This window comes from Chiloscyllium punctatum, chromosome 4 (assembly GCF_047496795.1).
Source record: "Chiloscyllium punctatum isolate Juve2018m chromosome 4, sChiPun1.3, whole genome shotgun sequence".
NCBI classification, from domain to species: domain Eukaryota; kingdom Metazoa; phylum Chordata; class Chondrichthyes; order Orectolobiformes; family Hemiscylliidae; genus Chiloscyllium; species Chiloscyllium punctatum.
In genome coordinates this window covers 40378630-40395043 of record NC_092742.1, presented here as the reverse complement: position 1 = coordinate 40395043, position 16414 = coordinate 40378630, and the positions used below count along the sequence as shown (strand labels likewise).

At 40.2% G+C, this 16414-nt stretch overlaps 1 protein-coding gene across 3 annotated transcripts in view; it reads left to right on the top strand.

Moving 5' to 3' along the window:
* Positions 1-16414, top strand: part of mdga2a (MAM domain containing glycosylphosphatidylinositol anchor 2a) — a 908723-nt gene that overhangs the window by 239424 nt on the left and 652885 nt on the right. For all 3 annotated transcript variants that reach the window (XM_072568467.1, XM_072568466.1, XM_072568464.1), the window contains exon 2: positions 13369-13508. In XM_072568467.1, coding sequence (XP_072424568.1) covers positions 13369-13508 — 140 coding nt within the window. The remainder of the gene's footprint in view (positions 1-13368; positions 13509-16414) is intronic.

Here is a 16414-nt window from a genome sequence, read left to right as displayed (position 1 = left end):
GGTTCAAATCCCGCCGTGGCAGATCGTGGAATTTGAATTCAATGAATATCTGAATTAAGAATCTAACGATGACCACAAATCCATTGCCAACTGTCGGGAAAAACCCATCTGGTTCACTAAGGTCCTTGAGGGAAGGTAACTACCATCCTTACCTGCCTTCATCTGACTCCAGACCCACAGTAATGTGATTGACTCTTAACTACCCTCTGGGCAATTAAGGATGTGCAATAAATGCTGTCTAGTCAGCGATGTCCTCATCCCATGAATTAATTTTAAAAAGTGCTCCACTTGTCAGATTATTGTCCACTCACCTAACCTATCTCCATCCCTGTTAAGATTAGAGTGGTACTGGAAAAGCATAGCAGGTCAGGCAGCATCCGAGGAGCTCCTGCCCGAAAAGTCGATTTTCCTGCTCCTCGGATGCTGGCTGACCTGCTGCACTTTTCCAGCACCACTCTAATCTTGACTCTAATTTCCCGCATCTGCAGTCCTCACTTTCGCCTATCTCTATCCCTGACTTATTTCTATCCCTTTGCATGTTGCTTATGTTCTCTTTTACAACTTAGTTTCCCAATTTTTTTTGTGTCATCAGTAAATTTTGCAACACTGGCTTCTTCTCATATAGAAAAATTACTCCTATATACTTTTTCTCTGTTTCCTGTTAGCTAGCACATCTTCTATCCTTACCAACATGTTACCCACCTACAATGAGGGCTTTTATTTTCTGCAAGAACCTTTGAAGTGGCATCTTATAAAATGACTTCTGGAGATCTAAACACAATTCATCCACTGGATAAAAGCAAATTACTGCGGATGCTGGAATCTGAAACCAAGAAAGAGAAAATGCTGGAAAATCTCAGCAAGTCTGGCAGCAACTGTAAGGAGAGAAAAGAGCTGACGTTTTGAGTCTAACTGACACTTTGTCAAATGTATCCACTGTTTTCCTTTTTTAAACAGTATATGACACTTTTTGAAGTATTTTATTAAATTGGTTAAATATGATTTTCCTTTCCCAAGCCATGTTCAATGATTACCTTGAACTTTTAAAAGTTTCTCACATTTTTCTTTGGCAAATACAATGCGATTAGGCAAGATTTAGGATGCATAGAATGGGGAAGGAAACTGAAGGGTATCGGCACAATTGAAATGTGAGACTTATTCAAGGACCACCTACTGCATGTCCTTGATAAATTATTGTTTCCTGTTTCCCATCCTCTTTGAATAAAAGAGTTACATTTACTAATGTCCATCTAATAAATCTTGCCAAAATTGAGGGAACACTAAAAATTCAAAGCGAATGCGTCAACTATTGAAGTATCTACTTCTCTTAAGACAATAAGGAAGAAGTCCATTGAGACCTTGGCATTTGTCAGCTCCTAGATTCAATAATTTGCTCAGTCTCACTTCTCCAATGACTGTAATTATCATGTGTTCCTCCTTCACTTCCATTTTCCTGAGGTACAGCAATTCTGGATGTGACTGTTATCAAACGATAAAGATTGATACAAGCTACCTCTTCAATACCAATTCCCCTAAGATGCCATCCTGTTATTTCCTGCAATGTTGAAAGGATCATCACTGTCATCTCCTTGTCAAAATCCTGAGACTAAAGGCACCACTAACAACAACAAAAACTTTATTCAAAAGTACTTTTCACAAAACATTAAAAACCAAATTATTTAGCTTCTTGCATTGCCCTAGTGTCTGTTTTGTGGGTACCTTTTCCTGACCTAGTGCTGGTATGCAGTTCTCCCCCAGTAGCTGCAGCATGGCCAGTGGATGTCTGGTGGTTTTCACATGAGGAGAATGCAGCCGATCTTAGTATGTTAACCTGGAGCAGTCCTGGGCCTTGATGGCCTGGGTTCTGAGCTGCACTCCCCAACGTGTGCAGCAGCAGTTTCATGAAATATAATAGAAAAGAAAGATTTGCATTCATGTTAAAATTTTCACAACTACTGGACATAACTTCCAGCCAATAAAGTACTTTTGAAGTATCATCATGTTTTAATGTATGCAATTTGCACATAGCAAACTGCCAAAGGTAGCTGTAGTGAATGTGACAAGGTCAGCCAGGTGGACCTCATAATGTGAGTTCACTGATTGGGGCTGTTATCGTTGTTCAATCAGGGAACCCTAGCTGACAGACATAAAAGGAGTGTCAGAGGCTCTGTTCACTCTGAAAGCTGGATCTGTGTCAAGAACTCTCCATGTGTAAATAACAATTAACCAGGTGGCCTCTGTGGAATTATTTCAAATGCAATGTGAATGACAAGTTAATCTGCCTTTTGAAGCTGAATTAGCCCTAAATATTGGCTAGGACCCCATGGATAACTTCTGTTCTTTCACAAAATACTTCCATGTGATCCTTTGCATTCATCTGAGCAGCCAAAAACATCCTCTGAAAGATGACACCTTCAGGGGTGCAGATTCCCTCAGGACAGCACTGGAGCATCAGACTTGGTTTTTGTGTGAAAGCATTGGAAAGAGAGGTTGTAACATTTTTAGGTTGCAATGTCTTTGCTCAAAAACATTTACAGTCACATCTTAAGGCAAGTTACTTTTGTTTTCAATAAGATTAAGTCTAAGCAGTAAATTTATCAATATATATTTCCTGATAGTATGTGTGCTCTTCAAGTTTCATAGATCCACTAGTATGTGTTACATATGAGAAAAGGACATGATTAAATAAATTATATTCAGATACCAACTTTAATTGTTATGTTGTTAAAAGAGCAGACTTATTTGAATGTCCAATCCTTGAGGTTTCATCAATTTCTATTTAGAGTCATAGAGATGTAAGCGCGGAAATAGATCCTTCAGTCAAACTCATCCATGACTCTATCCCATCCAAAGTAGTCCCACCTGCCAGCACCCGGCCCATATCTCTCCAACTCTTCCTATTTATATACCCATCCAGATGCCTTTTTAAATGTTGAAATTGTACTAGCCTCCGCCACTTCCACTGGCAGTCCATTCCACACACACACCACCCTCTGCGTGCAAAGGTTGCCCCTTAGGTCTCTTTCATATCTGTCTGTGTGGAGTTTGCACATTCTCCCCGTGTCTGTGTGGGTTTCCCCCAAGTGCTCCGGTTTCCTCCCACAGCCTGAAAAAATGTGCAGGTTAGGTGAATTGGCCATGCTAAATTGCCTGGAGTGCTAGGTGAAGGGGTATGAGTCTGGATGGGTTGCTCTTCGGAGGGTCAGTGTGGACTTGTTGGGCTGAAGGGCCTGTTTCCACACTGTAAGTAATCTAATCTAAAAAAAAAATGATTTTATAAACCTCAATAAGGTCACCCCTCAGCCTCTGATGCTCCAGGAAAATGGCCCTAGCCTGTTCAGCCTCTCCCTATAGCTCAAATCCTCCAATGCTGGCAAGATTATTGTAAACCTTTTCTAAACCCTTTCAAGTTTCACAACATCTTTTTGATAAGAAGGAGACCAGATTTGCGCGCAATATTCCAACAGTGGCCTAATCAATGTCCTGTACAGCTGCAACATGACCTCCCAACTCCTGTACTCAACATTCTGACCAATAAAAGAAAGCATACCAAGATCCCATTGCAATCCGAAGTAACCTTCTTCATTGTCCACTACACCTCTAATTTTGGTGTCATCTACAAACTTACTAACTATACCTCTTATGCTCACATCCAAGTCATTCATATAAATGATGAAAAGTAGTGAACCCAGAACTGATCCTTGTGGCACTCCACTGATCACAGGCCTTTAGTCTGAAAAACCGCCCTCCACCATCATCACCCTCTGTCTTCTACCTTTGAGCCAGTTCTGTATCCAAATGGCTAGTTCTCCCTGTATTCCATGAGATCTAACTTAGCTAACCAGCCTCCCATGGGGAACCTTATCAAATGCCTTACTGAAGTCAATATAGATCACATCTACTGATCTGACCTCATCAATCCTCTTTGTTACTTCTTCAAAAAAACTCAAGCAAGTTTGTGAGGCATTTCTCTCACACAGAGTCATGTTTAGTGAATTCAAGGGATTAATTCATGAATCAATTTCATTATCACGTTTGAATTTTTTCTGTAGGTTCATTGTTCATAATAGTTTCTGTTTACTCAGCTATATTTTTCCATGAACAATGAAAGAACCTAATTATGGTGAATAAGTTAATTCTTCAAAGCAATCTATCTGACTGGCCTGAAGCAATATTTTTTGTGCAAGCATAAAGACACAGATATTTGAAACAGAAGACAGGTGCAAATGTTTGGTTAGTTTAAGAATGACAAACTGTCAAGCTTTTTAATCAATTATATTATTCAATAATGTTCTCCCCAAATAAAATTCTGAATTTTGAGGCACTTTAGCTGCTCCTAGAACTGATTTTCAAGTCACTATGGATTATCTTGTGGGCGGCACGGTGGCACAGTGGTTAGCACTGCTGCCTCACAGTGCCGGAGACCCGGGTTCAATTCCATCTCAGGCGACTGACTGTGTGGAGTTTGCACGTTCTCCCCGTGTCTGTGTGGGTTTCCTCCGGGTGTTCCGGTTTCCTCCCACAGTCCAAAGATGTGCAGGTCAGGTGAATTGGCCATGCTAAATTGCCCGTAGTGTTAGGTTAGGGGTATGGGTGGGTTGCGCTTCGGTGGGTCAGTGTGGACTTATTGGGCCGAAGGGCCTGTTTCCACACTGTAAACTAATCTAATCTTCTTTTACCTAAACCAGCTTTTAGGAATTCAGTGAGATATTATCCAACATCGCTCAACCTACATTTAGATAGACAATGCAATGATCTACTATCTCTCAGTGATTTGGTAATTAAGAGTTTGCAAGAAGAGTTTCCTGGATAATTGGGGCCTCTACAAACAGGAGGGTCTTACCTGAACCAGAGGGATACCAATATCCTGGGGACAAAATTTGCTAATGCTCCATGGGTGGTTTTAAACTAATTCAACAGGGGAATGGGAAATGAAATTGCAGTTTGAGTATCCAGGAGGTCGAGAGTAATGAAGTCAGAACTAAGATTTCAAGATCACAAGAAGGCACTACAAGCAAGTCGTTGGTTTGAAGTGTGTGAACTTGCAGCATGGGTTGCTACCTGAGGTTTCAATGTTGTGGCCATTTCAGAGACATGGTAGAGCAGGGACAGGAAGTGTTATTGCATGCTCCAGGATTTAGATGTTTCAGTAAGAACAGAGAAAATGGTAAAAGAGGGGCTGGTGTGGCATTGCTAGTCAAGGACAGTATTATGTTTGCAGAAAGGACGTTTGAGGACTCGTCTACTGAGGTTGTATGGGTTGAGAGTAGAAACAGAAAAGGAGAAGTCACCCTTTTGTGAGTTTTCTATAGGCCTCCAAATAATTCAAGAGATGTAGAGGATAGGATAGCAAAACTTATTGTTGATAGGAGCGAGAATGACAGGGTAATTGTTATGGAGAACTTTATCTTTCCAATATTGACTGGAGGTTAGAGGTACGTGAGCACTTTGGTGATAGTGACCACAGTTCAGTTATGCTTACTTCAGTGATAGAAAGGGGAAATGTTACAGCTGGGGGAAAAGCAAATACAATGCAATTGGGCAAGATTTAGGATGCATAGAATGGGGAAGGAAAGTGAAGGGTATCGGCACAATTGAAATGTGAGACTTATTCAGGGACCACCTACTGCATGTCCTTGATATGTATGTACCTGTCAGACAGGGAGGAAGTGGTTGAGCGAGGGAACCATAGTTTACTAAGGAAGTTGAATCTCTTGTCAAGTGGAAGAAGGTGGCTTATGTTAGGATGAGATGTGATGGCTCAGTTAGGGCATATGAGAGTTACAACTTAGCCAGGAAAGACCTAAAGAAAGAGCTAAGAAGAGCCGGGGCGGAGGGGGGGAACATGAGAAGTCGTTGGCGGATAGGATCAAGGAAAATCCTAAAGCTTTCTATAAGTATATCAGGAATAAAAGTAGACTAGAGTAAGATTAGGGCCAATCAAGCATAGTAGTGGGAGGTTGTGCCTGGAGGTGGAGGAGATAGGGGAAGTGCTAAATGAATACTTTGCATCAATAGTCGCACTAGAAAAAGACAATGTTGTTGAGGAGAATACTGATATACAGGCCACCAGACTAGATGGGATTGAGGTTCACAAGGAGGAGGTGTTAGCAATCCTGGAAAGTGTAAAAATAGGTAAGTCCCTTGGGCCAGGTTGGGATTTATCCTAGGATTTTCTGGGAAGCCATGAAGGAGATTACTGAGCTTTGGCTTTGATCTTTGTCATCATTGTCACAGGAACAGTGCCAGAAGACTTGAGGATAGCAAATCTTGTTCCCTTTTCAAGAAGGGGAGTAGAAAAAACCCTGGAAGTTATAGAGCAGTGAGCCTTACTTCTGTTGTTGGTAAAATGTTGGGAAAGGTTGTAAGAGATAGGATTTATAATCATCTAGAAGGAAAATGTTGATTAGGGATAATTAACATGGTTTTGTAAAGGGTAGGACGTGCCTCACAAACCTTATTGAGTTCTTTGAGAAGGTGACCAAAGTGGTCGATGTGGTATATATGGATTTCAGCAAGGCGTTTGGTAAGGTTCCCCACAGTAGGCTATTGTACAAAATATGGAGGCGTGGGATTAAGGATGATTTAGCAGTTTGGGTCAGGAATTAGCTAGCTGAAAGAAGACAGAGGATGATGATTGATGGGAAATGTTCATCCTGGAGCTCAGTTACTACTGGCGTACCGCAAGGCCCACTGTTGTTTATCATTTTTATAAATGACCTGGATGAGGGCATAGAAGGATGGATTAGTAAACTTGCGGATGACACTAAGGTCAGTGGAATTGTAAATAGTGATGAAGGATGTTGTAGGTTACAGAGAGACATAGATAAGCTGCATAGCTGGGCTGAGAGATGGGAAATGGAGTTTAATGTGAAAAGTGTGAGGTGATTCACTTTGGAAGGAGAAACAAGAATGCAGAGTACTCGGCGAATGGTAAGATTCTTGGTCATGTAGATGAGCAGAGAGATCTCGGTGTCCAGGTATATAGATCCTTTAAAGTTGCCACCCGTGTTGATAGGGTTGTTAAGAAGGCATACAGTGTATTAGCTTTTATCGGTAGAGGAATTGAATTTTAGAAGCATGAGGTCATGCTGCAGCTGTACAAAACTCTGGTGCAGCCACATTTGTAGTACTACGTATAGTTCTGGTCACCGCATTATAGGAAGGATGTGGAAGCTTTGGAAAGGGTTCAGAGGAGATTTACTAGGATGTTTCCTGTTATGAAGGGAAGGCTGAGGGTCTTGAGGCAGTTTTCGTTAGACAGAAGAAGGTTGAGAGGTTACTTAATTGAGGCATATAAGATAATCAGAGGGTTAGATAGGTTGGACAGTAAGAGCATTTTTCCTCTGATGGTGATGGCTAGCACAGGGGGATATAGTTTTAAATTGAAGAGTGATAGATATAGAACAAATGTCAGAGGTAGTTTCTTTACTCAGAGAGTAATAGGGGCATGGAACACACAACTGAAACAGTGGTAGACTCACCAACTTTAAGCGCATTCAAATGGTCATTGGATGGACATATGGACGAGAATGGAATAGTATACGTTAGATGGGCTTCAGATTAGTTCCACGGGTCAGCACAACATTGATGACTGAAGGGCCTGTACTGCGCTGTAATGTTCTATGTTCTAATGCAGTACTCTTTTTTGAGTTTTTCCAATTTTCAGGTAGTCCATTGGATTAAATGTCAATCTGGTGTATCATTGTCTCCAGCCCATAAAGATATCACTGTATGTTTATGAGTACTTATTTATTCTTGCAGTGGTCCAAAGGAATCTTTCTTACCATGATTATCCAAAAAGAAGTGATTTTGTGTCCTTTTTTGAGCAATTTTGAAATGCACATAACCAAGCAGTCAATGGAGATGCAAACAGTCAACAGATTGTATCTCCAGTTGGTGAAACTGTCATTCAATGGGATAGGCTGCATCACTATATTGAGGAGGATCATGTACCACTGGCTATGTAATGAAGGAGCAGCTCTCTGAAAGCATGTCCCTCCAAATTCACCTGTTGGACTGTAACCTGGTGTTGTGTGATTTTTAACTTTGTCCACCCCCAGTCCAACACCAGCAACTCCACATCAAGGAGGGTAGTGGCAGTGCATTCATACAATTTATTGAGAGTTGTCCCATTCATTTCACTACTTGTAAGGTTTGATATTGTACTGTTGAGAATTCAAACTTATGAACTGTGTCATAACTTACTAGTGATCCTTTTCCTTAAGAGGCAAAAGAGGCCAACAAGATACTCGCAAATACTCGTGACTGGAAAGTGAATTACCAATCCAAGCAGATACTGAGTATACCAGGGCAGTGTTGAGATATTTCCTTCAGAGTTTCCAACCACTGAATTCATAGAAATATTTTCCATGGCATTTGAGGGTACAGATTATGATGGTAGTGGTCTTATATTCAGAGTGCTCGGTGTACATGAGCAGATCCTTCTTAATGATTTCCAAGTAAATCTTCAAGTCACTAAGAGTCTCCAAATAAATAAAGACGGAGCTGCACTTAAAGCCTCTATACTTGCCAGGCAGCAAATACCAGTGTGGTTATACTCTAGATATTATTATAGAGCTGAGTGGTACCACCCTTAGTGAGCCCTGTACTGTCTTTACCTCCACTGGACATCACAGCCCTGAGATAAATGTCTGTGATGCTCCGAGCAGTGTTGACGGTGAGTGATCACTTGGCTTCTTGAGAGGAGTTTCAAGGGTTGAATTTATCTCTAATTGTTTCAAGCTGTCAGCCACTGTGTCAGAGGGATAGAGAAAAGTTGGCAAAGTTTCAGGTGGCTAGCAGTCATCTTGTAAGCAGGAGGACAAACAAATATTTACTAATTCCTTTGAAACATTCCTATTCAATGATTGGAATCTTGCTGACTGCATGTTCTCTATATTTCATAAAAATCTCTCCTGGAGGGAAATAGTACCCCAATTTAGAGAATAGCAGTGTCTTATTTAAGAATATAAAGGGAGCATTACTTTCAAACATGCATTTTCCTAAATGCTGGAGAGACTTGACTTCCATAATTGTGCTGACTTCTTGCAATACATGAATAGGGGAGAAAGTGAGGACTGCAGATGCTGGAGATCAGAGTTGAGAGTGTGGTGCTAGAAAGCACAGCAGGTCAGGCAGCATCCAGGTAGCAGGAAAATTGATATTTCAGGCATAAGCCCTTCATCAGGAATAGATACACAGTTATCTTTCATTGACTTCGTCTTGGAATTTCCTGGACCGGAGCCTTTTGATATGAAACAGTGGAGATCAATCCAGCAGCAGGGAGAATCAATTTCAAAACTATGCCCCCTTTACATTAAGTGTTGCAATTTGTAGTTTAAATGTCCATTCACCGGTTTGACAGCTGCTGCAAATGGATAAGATGGCAAATGCGGAGTTGGAGAGTGGAGGGATAGGGACAAGTGTGCCAGAATGCTGAGAGGTTAGGATGTCAGGTGGTTGAACACATTGGGTGGCTGGTGGGTGAGGGGCTAGGGTGTCAAGTGGGTTTGGGATGTTCGTGGCATATGGAGGGTAGAGATAGGGTGACTGACACATGAGTGGGTTGCAGTGCCAGGTGGGTGAGGTGTCAGGGAGGCAAATAAGTGAGATCGTTTGGTTTTAGGGAAGTGGATGAGAACTTAGGGTCGATCAAAGGGCTGGTATCAGGTCCAGCTGAGTTTGGTGGTGTTGGTGTTTTGGGTTGGGAGATTATGAAGTGTCGGGGGGGGGGGGGGGGGGGGGGTGTAGTTTTGTACAGGTTATAGTGAGGCAGTGGTTCTCTTTAATAGTTGCCCAAGAGTTAGAATAGGTTTTTAATCTTGTAACTTTCCTGTTTGCACATTTAACCCAAATGAGTTAGAGCCCTCCAAAATCCTACAATGACAAGGGACTTTTCCAGAGAATTCCAGATGTAGAGCAATCAGCCAAAGGAAATTTGTATTTCCAGAATAGCTCACGTTGAATCAGCTGCTTTGGGGTTTTCGCCTGGTCCCGTATGCAGTTGCAGCCTTGCAAAAACAACCATTGAAATTTCTGCAGCATTCTCATTTCCCTCTCTCCATAGATGCTGCCTGATCTGCAGAGTATTTCCAATAATTCTGTTTTTAATTTCAGATTTTCAACATACAGCACACTATCTTTTGATTTAGCATCATTTTTGGCTGTTTGTTTTTTTTTAAACTTTAAAGCAATCTCTAAAATGCTATTTTGTGATGAGGCAGTTGAAGGAAATAAGTAGTTCATTCTGCTATTCAGAGGAATGTTTGTTGTAGATCAGTTTTATTATATGTATGAGATTGAATTACAATGATAATTTAGCTTCTTTCAATTTAGCAGATCATTTCATAAGATAAGTATATTGTTCAGTAGTTGCTGTCCTTGAATGATTAAGTGTGGCAGTCAATATAATTTAACATTTTATATCTTTTGTAGGTTTTCTGTCTCATAATGTCATCCAGCAAATGTTTAGCACAGCTGGATATATTCTTTAGTGATGTTTATGCATTCCCTCGAATGTCATTTGCCCTTTAGCAGCATAGGGTACGAATGGGATGATTATGTGCAGAAGATCCACTGTGCCAGAATGGGATTGACTCAGTAATAGCAACTGATCATTAATTGTCCTTCTTCCGCGCAGCAATATCATAGGCAGAACTAACATGATTCTTATAAACTAATCTCACTGTTTCTGTACAAAATTCCTTTAACTCTGGAGAGTAGCATTGTACAGAAAATTGTACTTGGAAGGCAACAACAAGATTATAATCACAAATAGTTATCTTTTGACCTGTTTTGGTATCGTTGATTGAGGGAGAAAAATTGGCCAAGAAATTAGAACAACCCTGTGCCCTTCAATGAACCCTGTTGTGTATTGGCATACTTTAAATCTTTTTTACAAGGTTTGTGAAGGTTTGTAGCTCAGGTTGAGGTTTAGGGTGTAGGTTTGCTCGCTGAGCTGTAGGTTTGACATCCAGACGTTTCATTACCTGGCTAGGTAACATCATCAGTGGCAACCTCCAAGTGAAGCAAAGCTGTTGTCTCCTTGTTTCTATTTATATGTTTGTCCTGGATGCAGTTCCTGGGATTTGTGGTGATGTCATTTCCTGTTTGTTTTCTGAGGGGTTGATAGCTGGTAGATAGATCTATGTGTTTGTTTATGGCGTTGTGGTTGGAGTGCCAGGCCTCTTGGATTTCTCTGGCATGCCTTTGCTTAGTCTGTCCCAGGAGAGATTTGTTGGCCCAGTCGAAATGGTGTTTTTTTTCATCTGTGTGTAGGGCTACGAGGGAGAGGGGGTTGTGTCTTTTTGTGGCTAGCTGGTGTTCGTGTATCCTGGTGGCTAACTTTCTTCCTGTTTGTCCTATGTAGTGTTTGTGGCAGTCCTTGCATGGAATTTTGTAGATGACGTTGGTTTTGTCCTTGGGTCGTATCCTGGTGGCTAACTTTCTTCCTGTTTGTCCCATGGATCCCATGGGATCTCCGCTATCAGGATTCATAGCAGAAGTGGTAATGCAAAGACTAGATCAAACAGCCCTACCAACCATCAAACCAAAAATCTGGGTCCGCTACGTAGATGACACCTTTGTCATCACGAAACGAAACCCTCACAGGCATAAAGTTCACCAAGGAGGAAGAAACTGATAACAACCTCACATTCCTGGACGTCACAGTCGAAAGAAAGGACAACAGAGAACTACAAACCTGCGTATACAGAAAACCGTCAAACACTGACCAAATACTTAACTACACCAGCAACCATCCCAACACACACAAACGAAGCTGTATCAGGACACTATTCCAATGAGCCACCACACATTGCAGCACATACCAACTTCGGAAAACAGAGGAGAACCACCTATACAACGTATTCAAGAAGAACAGATACTCAAAAAATATAGTCTGCAGATTCCTCAGGAACAAACCATGACAAGCAGACCTAAAACAGCCAGAAACCCTCACCACCTTACCATCCATCAAAGATGTCTCAGAAATGACAGCCAGACTACTAAGACCCCTCGGAATCCCAGTAGCACACAAACCCACCAATTCTCTCAAACAAAAACTAACAAACTTAAAAGACCCAGTACAACCCATGGACAAAACCAATGTCATCTACAAACTTCCATGCAAGGACTGCCACAAACACTACGTAGGACAAACAGGAAGAAAGTTAGCCACCAGAATACACGAACACCAGCTAGCCACAAAAAGACACGACCCTTTCTCCCTCGTAGGCGTACACACAGATGAAAAAAACTATCATTTTGACTGGGACAACACATCTATCCTGGGACAGGCTAAGCAAAGACATGCCAGAGAATTCCTAGAAGCCTGGCACTCCAACCACAACGCCATAAACAAACACATAGATCTATCTACCATCTATCAACCCCTCAGAAAACGAAGAGGAAATGACATCACCACAAACCCCAGGTACCCCATCCCGGACAAACATATAAATAGAAACCAGGAGACAACAGCTTTGCTTCACTTGGAGTTCGCCACTGATGATGTTACCTAGCCAGGTAATGAAACATCTGGATATCAAACCTACAGCTCAGCGAGCAAACCTACACCCCATATTTTACATCTATCTGGTGCATATCTTGAATTTAACTTATTCCAAAAGATAGAAGCTCCAACAGAACGGCAATCTCTCAGTTCCGCATCTAGGTGTTAGTTCAAATTACAAACAGCAATTCTGAAGTAGGGTTTAATGTAACAGTCTTCATGTATGTAAGTGGGTTTGATATTGTTGAACCAAATTATAGTATGGAATGTAAGTGAACTGTTTTCAAGTCTGTGCCAATGTTGTTCTTGTGCTGGTCATTTCCTGGAGAAGTATCTTCTGATTTAATACTTCACTAGTCATGAGGAAAGCCATATATGGACAAACCATATTGCAGAGAATGCACATCCCACCTCATCATACACCAACAAACAATGAAAAGAAACCAATTTATCTGCCTTTCTCCGATACTCAATTTTCTTAATCTTATTTTTCTTCTGTATCTTTTCTTCATTAGCCAATGAGCACAATTGTAGAGTCACATACTTATAAGAATTGGCCAATTCCTCCAGAATATTCTGAAATACAAAATATTTCAGGTGTGACTTTCTGGGAATTTGTAGAGAACCAAATTGGTACCACTTAACAGCTCATTTTCACTCAGCTGAATCGAGCTTCTGGGCTGCAAACCTCCAAATGTTGTTCAGGTGGAACATTGTTCAGAGAATAGGAATTTACAGCAGATGAATTGTTTTAAATTGGGATAGAAAAGGTCTTGGATTTTCACTGAACAGGAAATATTAATCAGGCATTTGTAAAATTAGTACTGACTGCATCTCTTTTTATTATTCTTCAGCTCCGCCAACTGTGAGCATCATGCACTCTGGTCAAGCATGTAACATAGAAGAAGAACGATATACAGAAAGGGTGTATACAATTCGGGAAGGAGAAACCTTGGAGCTAACCTGCCTTGTTAGAGGTCACCCACGGCCACAGGTGAATCCAAAATCCTTTTCCTTTTTGAATTGCCAATTTGTCGTCTTAATTTTGTTGTGTGGTGATTTTACGAATTTTGTTTTGAGTTATGCACGATTAAAAGATTAATATACTCCTTGCAAATATGATGTATGAGGCACTTAATAATATGGGTTAATGTTTGTCCTTCAGTTCAGAGACAGGGTTTAACTCTAATGCAGAGAAATGCAATGAAACAACCTGTCTGCTGAATGTTCAGCTCCATAAAAAAATAGTTTGACCTACTTCAATCCAGTGGCCAGTGGAAACAGCACATTACATGAAACACTCCTAATTTGCTACTAATTAGGTCTTCAAATTCTCAATTCAATTGTGGTCATAAAATTGTTGCTGGTAAAAATGCAAACAATTGTTTCTCTCATGCTGTCACGAGTGCTCTCTCAAGTTGGAGCTGAGACTAATTAATGGGGGACCAGGGATGTTAGACTGAATTATCATAATTTTTTGAGTGCATTGTTATTGGCACATTAGATGGAAAAGTAGATGGCACTAACATTCTTCACTCTGAGGCACAAGAAAGTAAAAATTAAGATAAGCATATCACTAAACATCTTGTAATTTGCTTTCTGGTGTTTCCCACCTTAGCCATCATTCTTGATTGCTTTCTGTCTGATGTATGCCATCACTGATAATCTGTCTGTGCCTCTAAGGTGTGTAATACTGTGTTTTCCAATCAACTTCTCTTTGTTTGAAGATGTACTTGTCAAACAGGCTGCAGCTCATTTGCACTGTGGACAGGTCGAGTTGGCACTAGCACCATTTCCAAATTTTAAAAAAATGAAGAATGTTTTCTTCACATTGTGCATTCTCTTCCAAATCGAAACCACAGTGAATAAAAATGAAAAATGAGCACATATAGGATCAGATTTTCATGATTCAGACCAACTTTAATAATCGATGACAATATATTGAAGTGTCACATTTCTTTCTTTATTCATTCACAGGGTGGGGGTATCATTGACTCGACACTAATTGCCCTAATTGTTTGAGTCAATCACATTGTATGGGTCTAGAATCACATTTAGGCCCGACCAGGGAAAGTCCTTTCCTAAAGTGAACAGATTGCGTTTTTCCAACAATCAATAATGGATTTGTGGTCATTTTTAGCCTCTTAATTCCAAACTTTTTTGAAATGAATTCCAATTCCACCAACTGCCATAGCTGAATCTGAGTCCCCAGGATCAGAACCTAAATCTCTGGGTTAATAGTCGAGTAATAATATCACTATGTCGTCACTTCCCTTTATACTGACAGGGCCTATTTTGGCAGCAGGGAGAGTGGATGGGGTAAGAATCACATGAGTGAGAAACTCAAACTCAGCAAGGCTATTTTAAATCAATATCAAATTTAAATTTACCTTATTTTCACAATTCATAATTTGATTAGCAGTTTTATGAGACTATTACAAGATGATCTGTCTTTAATGTAATTTGTGAATAAAAGTTTGATTTGACAACTGATTTACCACTTGTGGAAATATAACATTTTTGAATGGATTTCATGATTGGGAGTCTTTCAGTATCCAGTGATTATGAGTGAGAGCTCACTTAGATTGCTAGAATTTTAATTCCTTTCTCATCATCTCAAGGCCCATGGTGGATATTAGTTAAATGGCTATTGGGGGCAGGGGTTTGGTTCGGGAGTTGAGGGTTACAGACCTAACAGCCTTTTATACAACTGAACCAAAGTCTCAGAGAATGGAGCAGAGTTTACGAATCAGTTTGGCTTGACACTCAAATACCTGTGTAGCCACCCCCAGAACTCTCTATGGGAACGGGAAATCTGTTGAGCTCGTCAATTTTCCAACTTTTATTTCCTATCTTGATTATAAAATAATAACAAGAAGCTGTAGACTTCAGACAGATATCAATGGAATAATCAGTTAAGTACCCCCACCGTCACCTTACTAAAAACACATCGGGTTGGGGGGAGGGGCATGAAAGATCCAGCTTTAAATGTTTGAGATTTTCTACAAGTACAGTCTCAATGGCCACTTTAAAGTTACCTCATTATTATAATGAGTGGAGATGAGAGAACCTTTCCAGAAAATAATTTATGTTCTGACATATTTCAGTTAGGTTTCCCAAGATTACAAGAATTCTTAGTGATGAGCATGATTTGAGTTAATTATTTTGAGAGATTTAGTTTTGCTTCCTCCCAGATGAAGCCAGTTTCAGTTAGATATGCTTTAACATTCAGTAATACCATAAATAGACTAAGTTTATCCGGCAAAAAACATCTTCTCCCTGCCTCAACCATGGGATATTTGTAACAGCTAGAAGCACTGGAACATATGAGGTGCCAGAAAAAATTAATTTCAGTTTTCTAAACAGAGCAGTAAATAATTGGAGATAATGAGGAAACAGTTATTTATGCAGAAAGTAATTCTGCTAATAAACTGGTAGAAAGCCCACCTTACCCTGCAGGCTCAACAACATTAATACAATTATTTCAAATTTATCCATTGAATCTCCTCTGGCAATAAATATGACTTAGAATATTTTCTTCTTGTCAAACATTAAAGTCATTAGGCATTTTTTGGTCAAATAGTTAACTGGCTACTATATGCCCTTAAAGTCTTAACTGAAGTCATTGAAAAGGCAAAGTGATTTGGACCTAATCTGATCCAATGCTTCATTAACCCCAACTTATTTAAAGTTTTTTTTCCCAAAAAGAATAAAGCAACAATTTGTGAAAGAGAATTGCACATGATAACTGAGAAAAGAAAGTTGTAAAGAATCTCTTTCTAACATTCATTTAAAATTCTTTTTGCTCATTGCTTAAGTTTGTGACCTACTTGACCAATTTGACTGGCCTGTTAAAAACAATTTGGTTCTCCTGCCATGATTATGTTTTGTCACCACTTA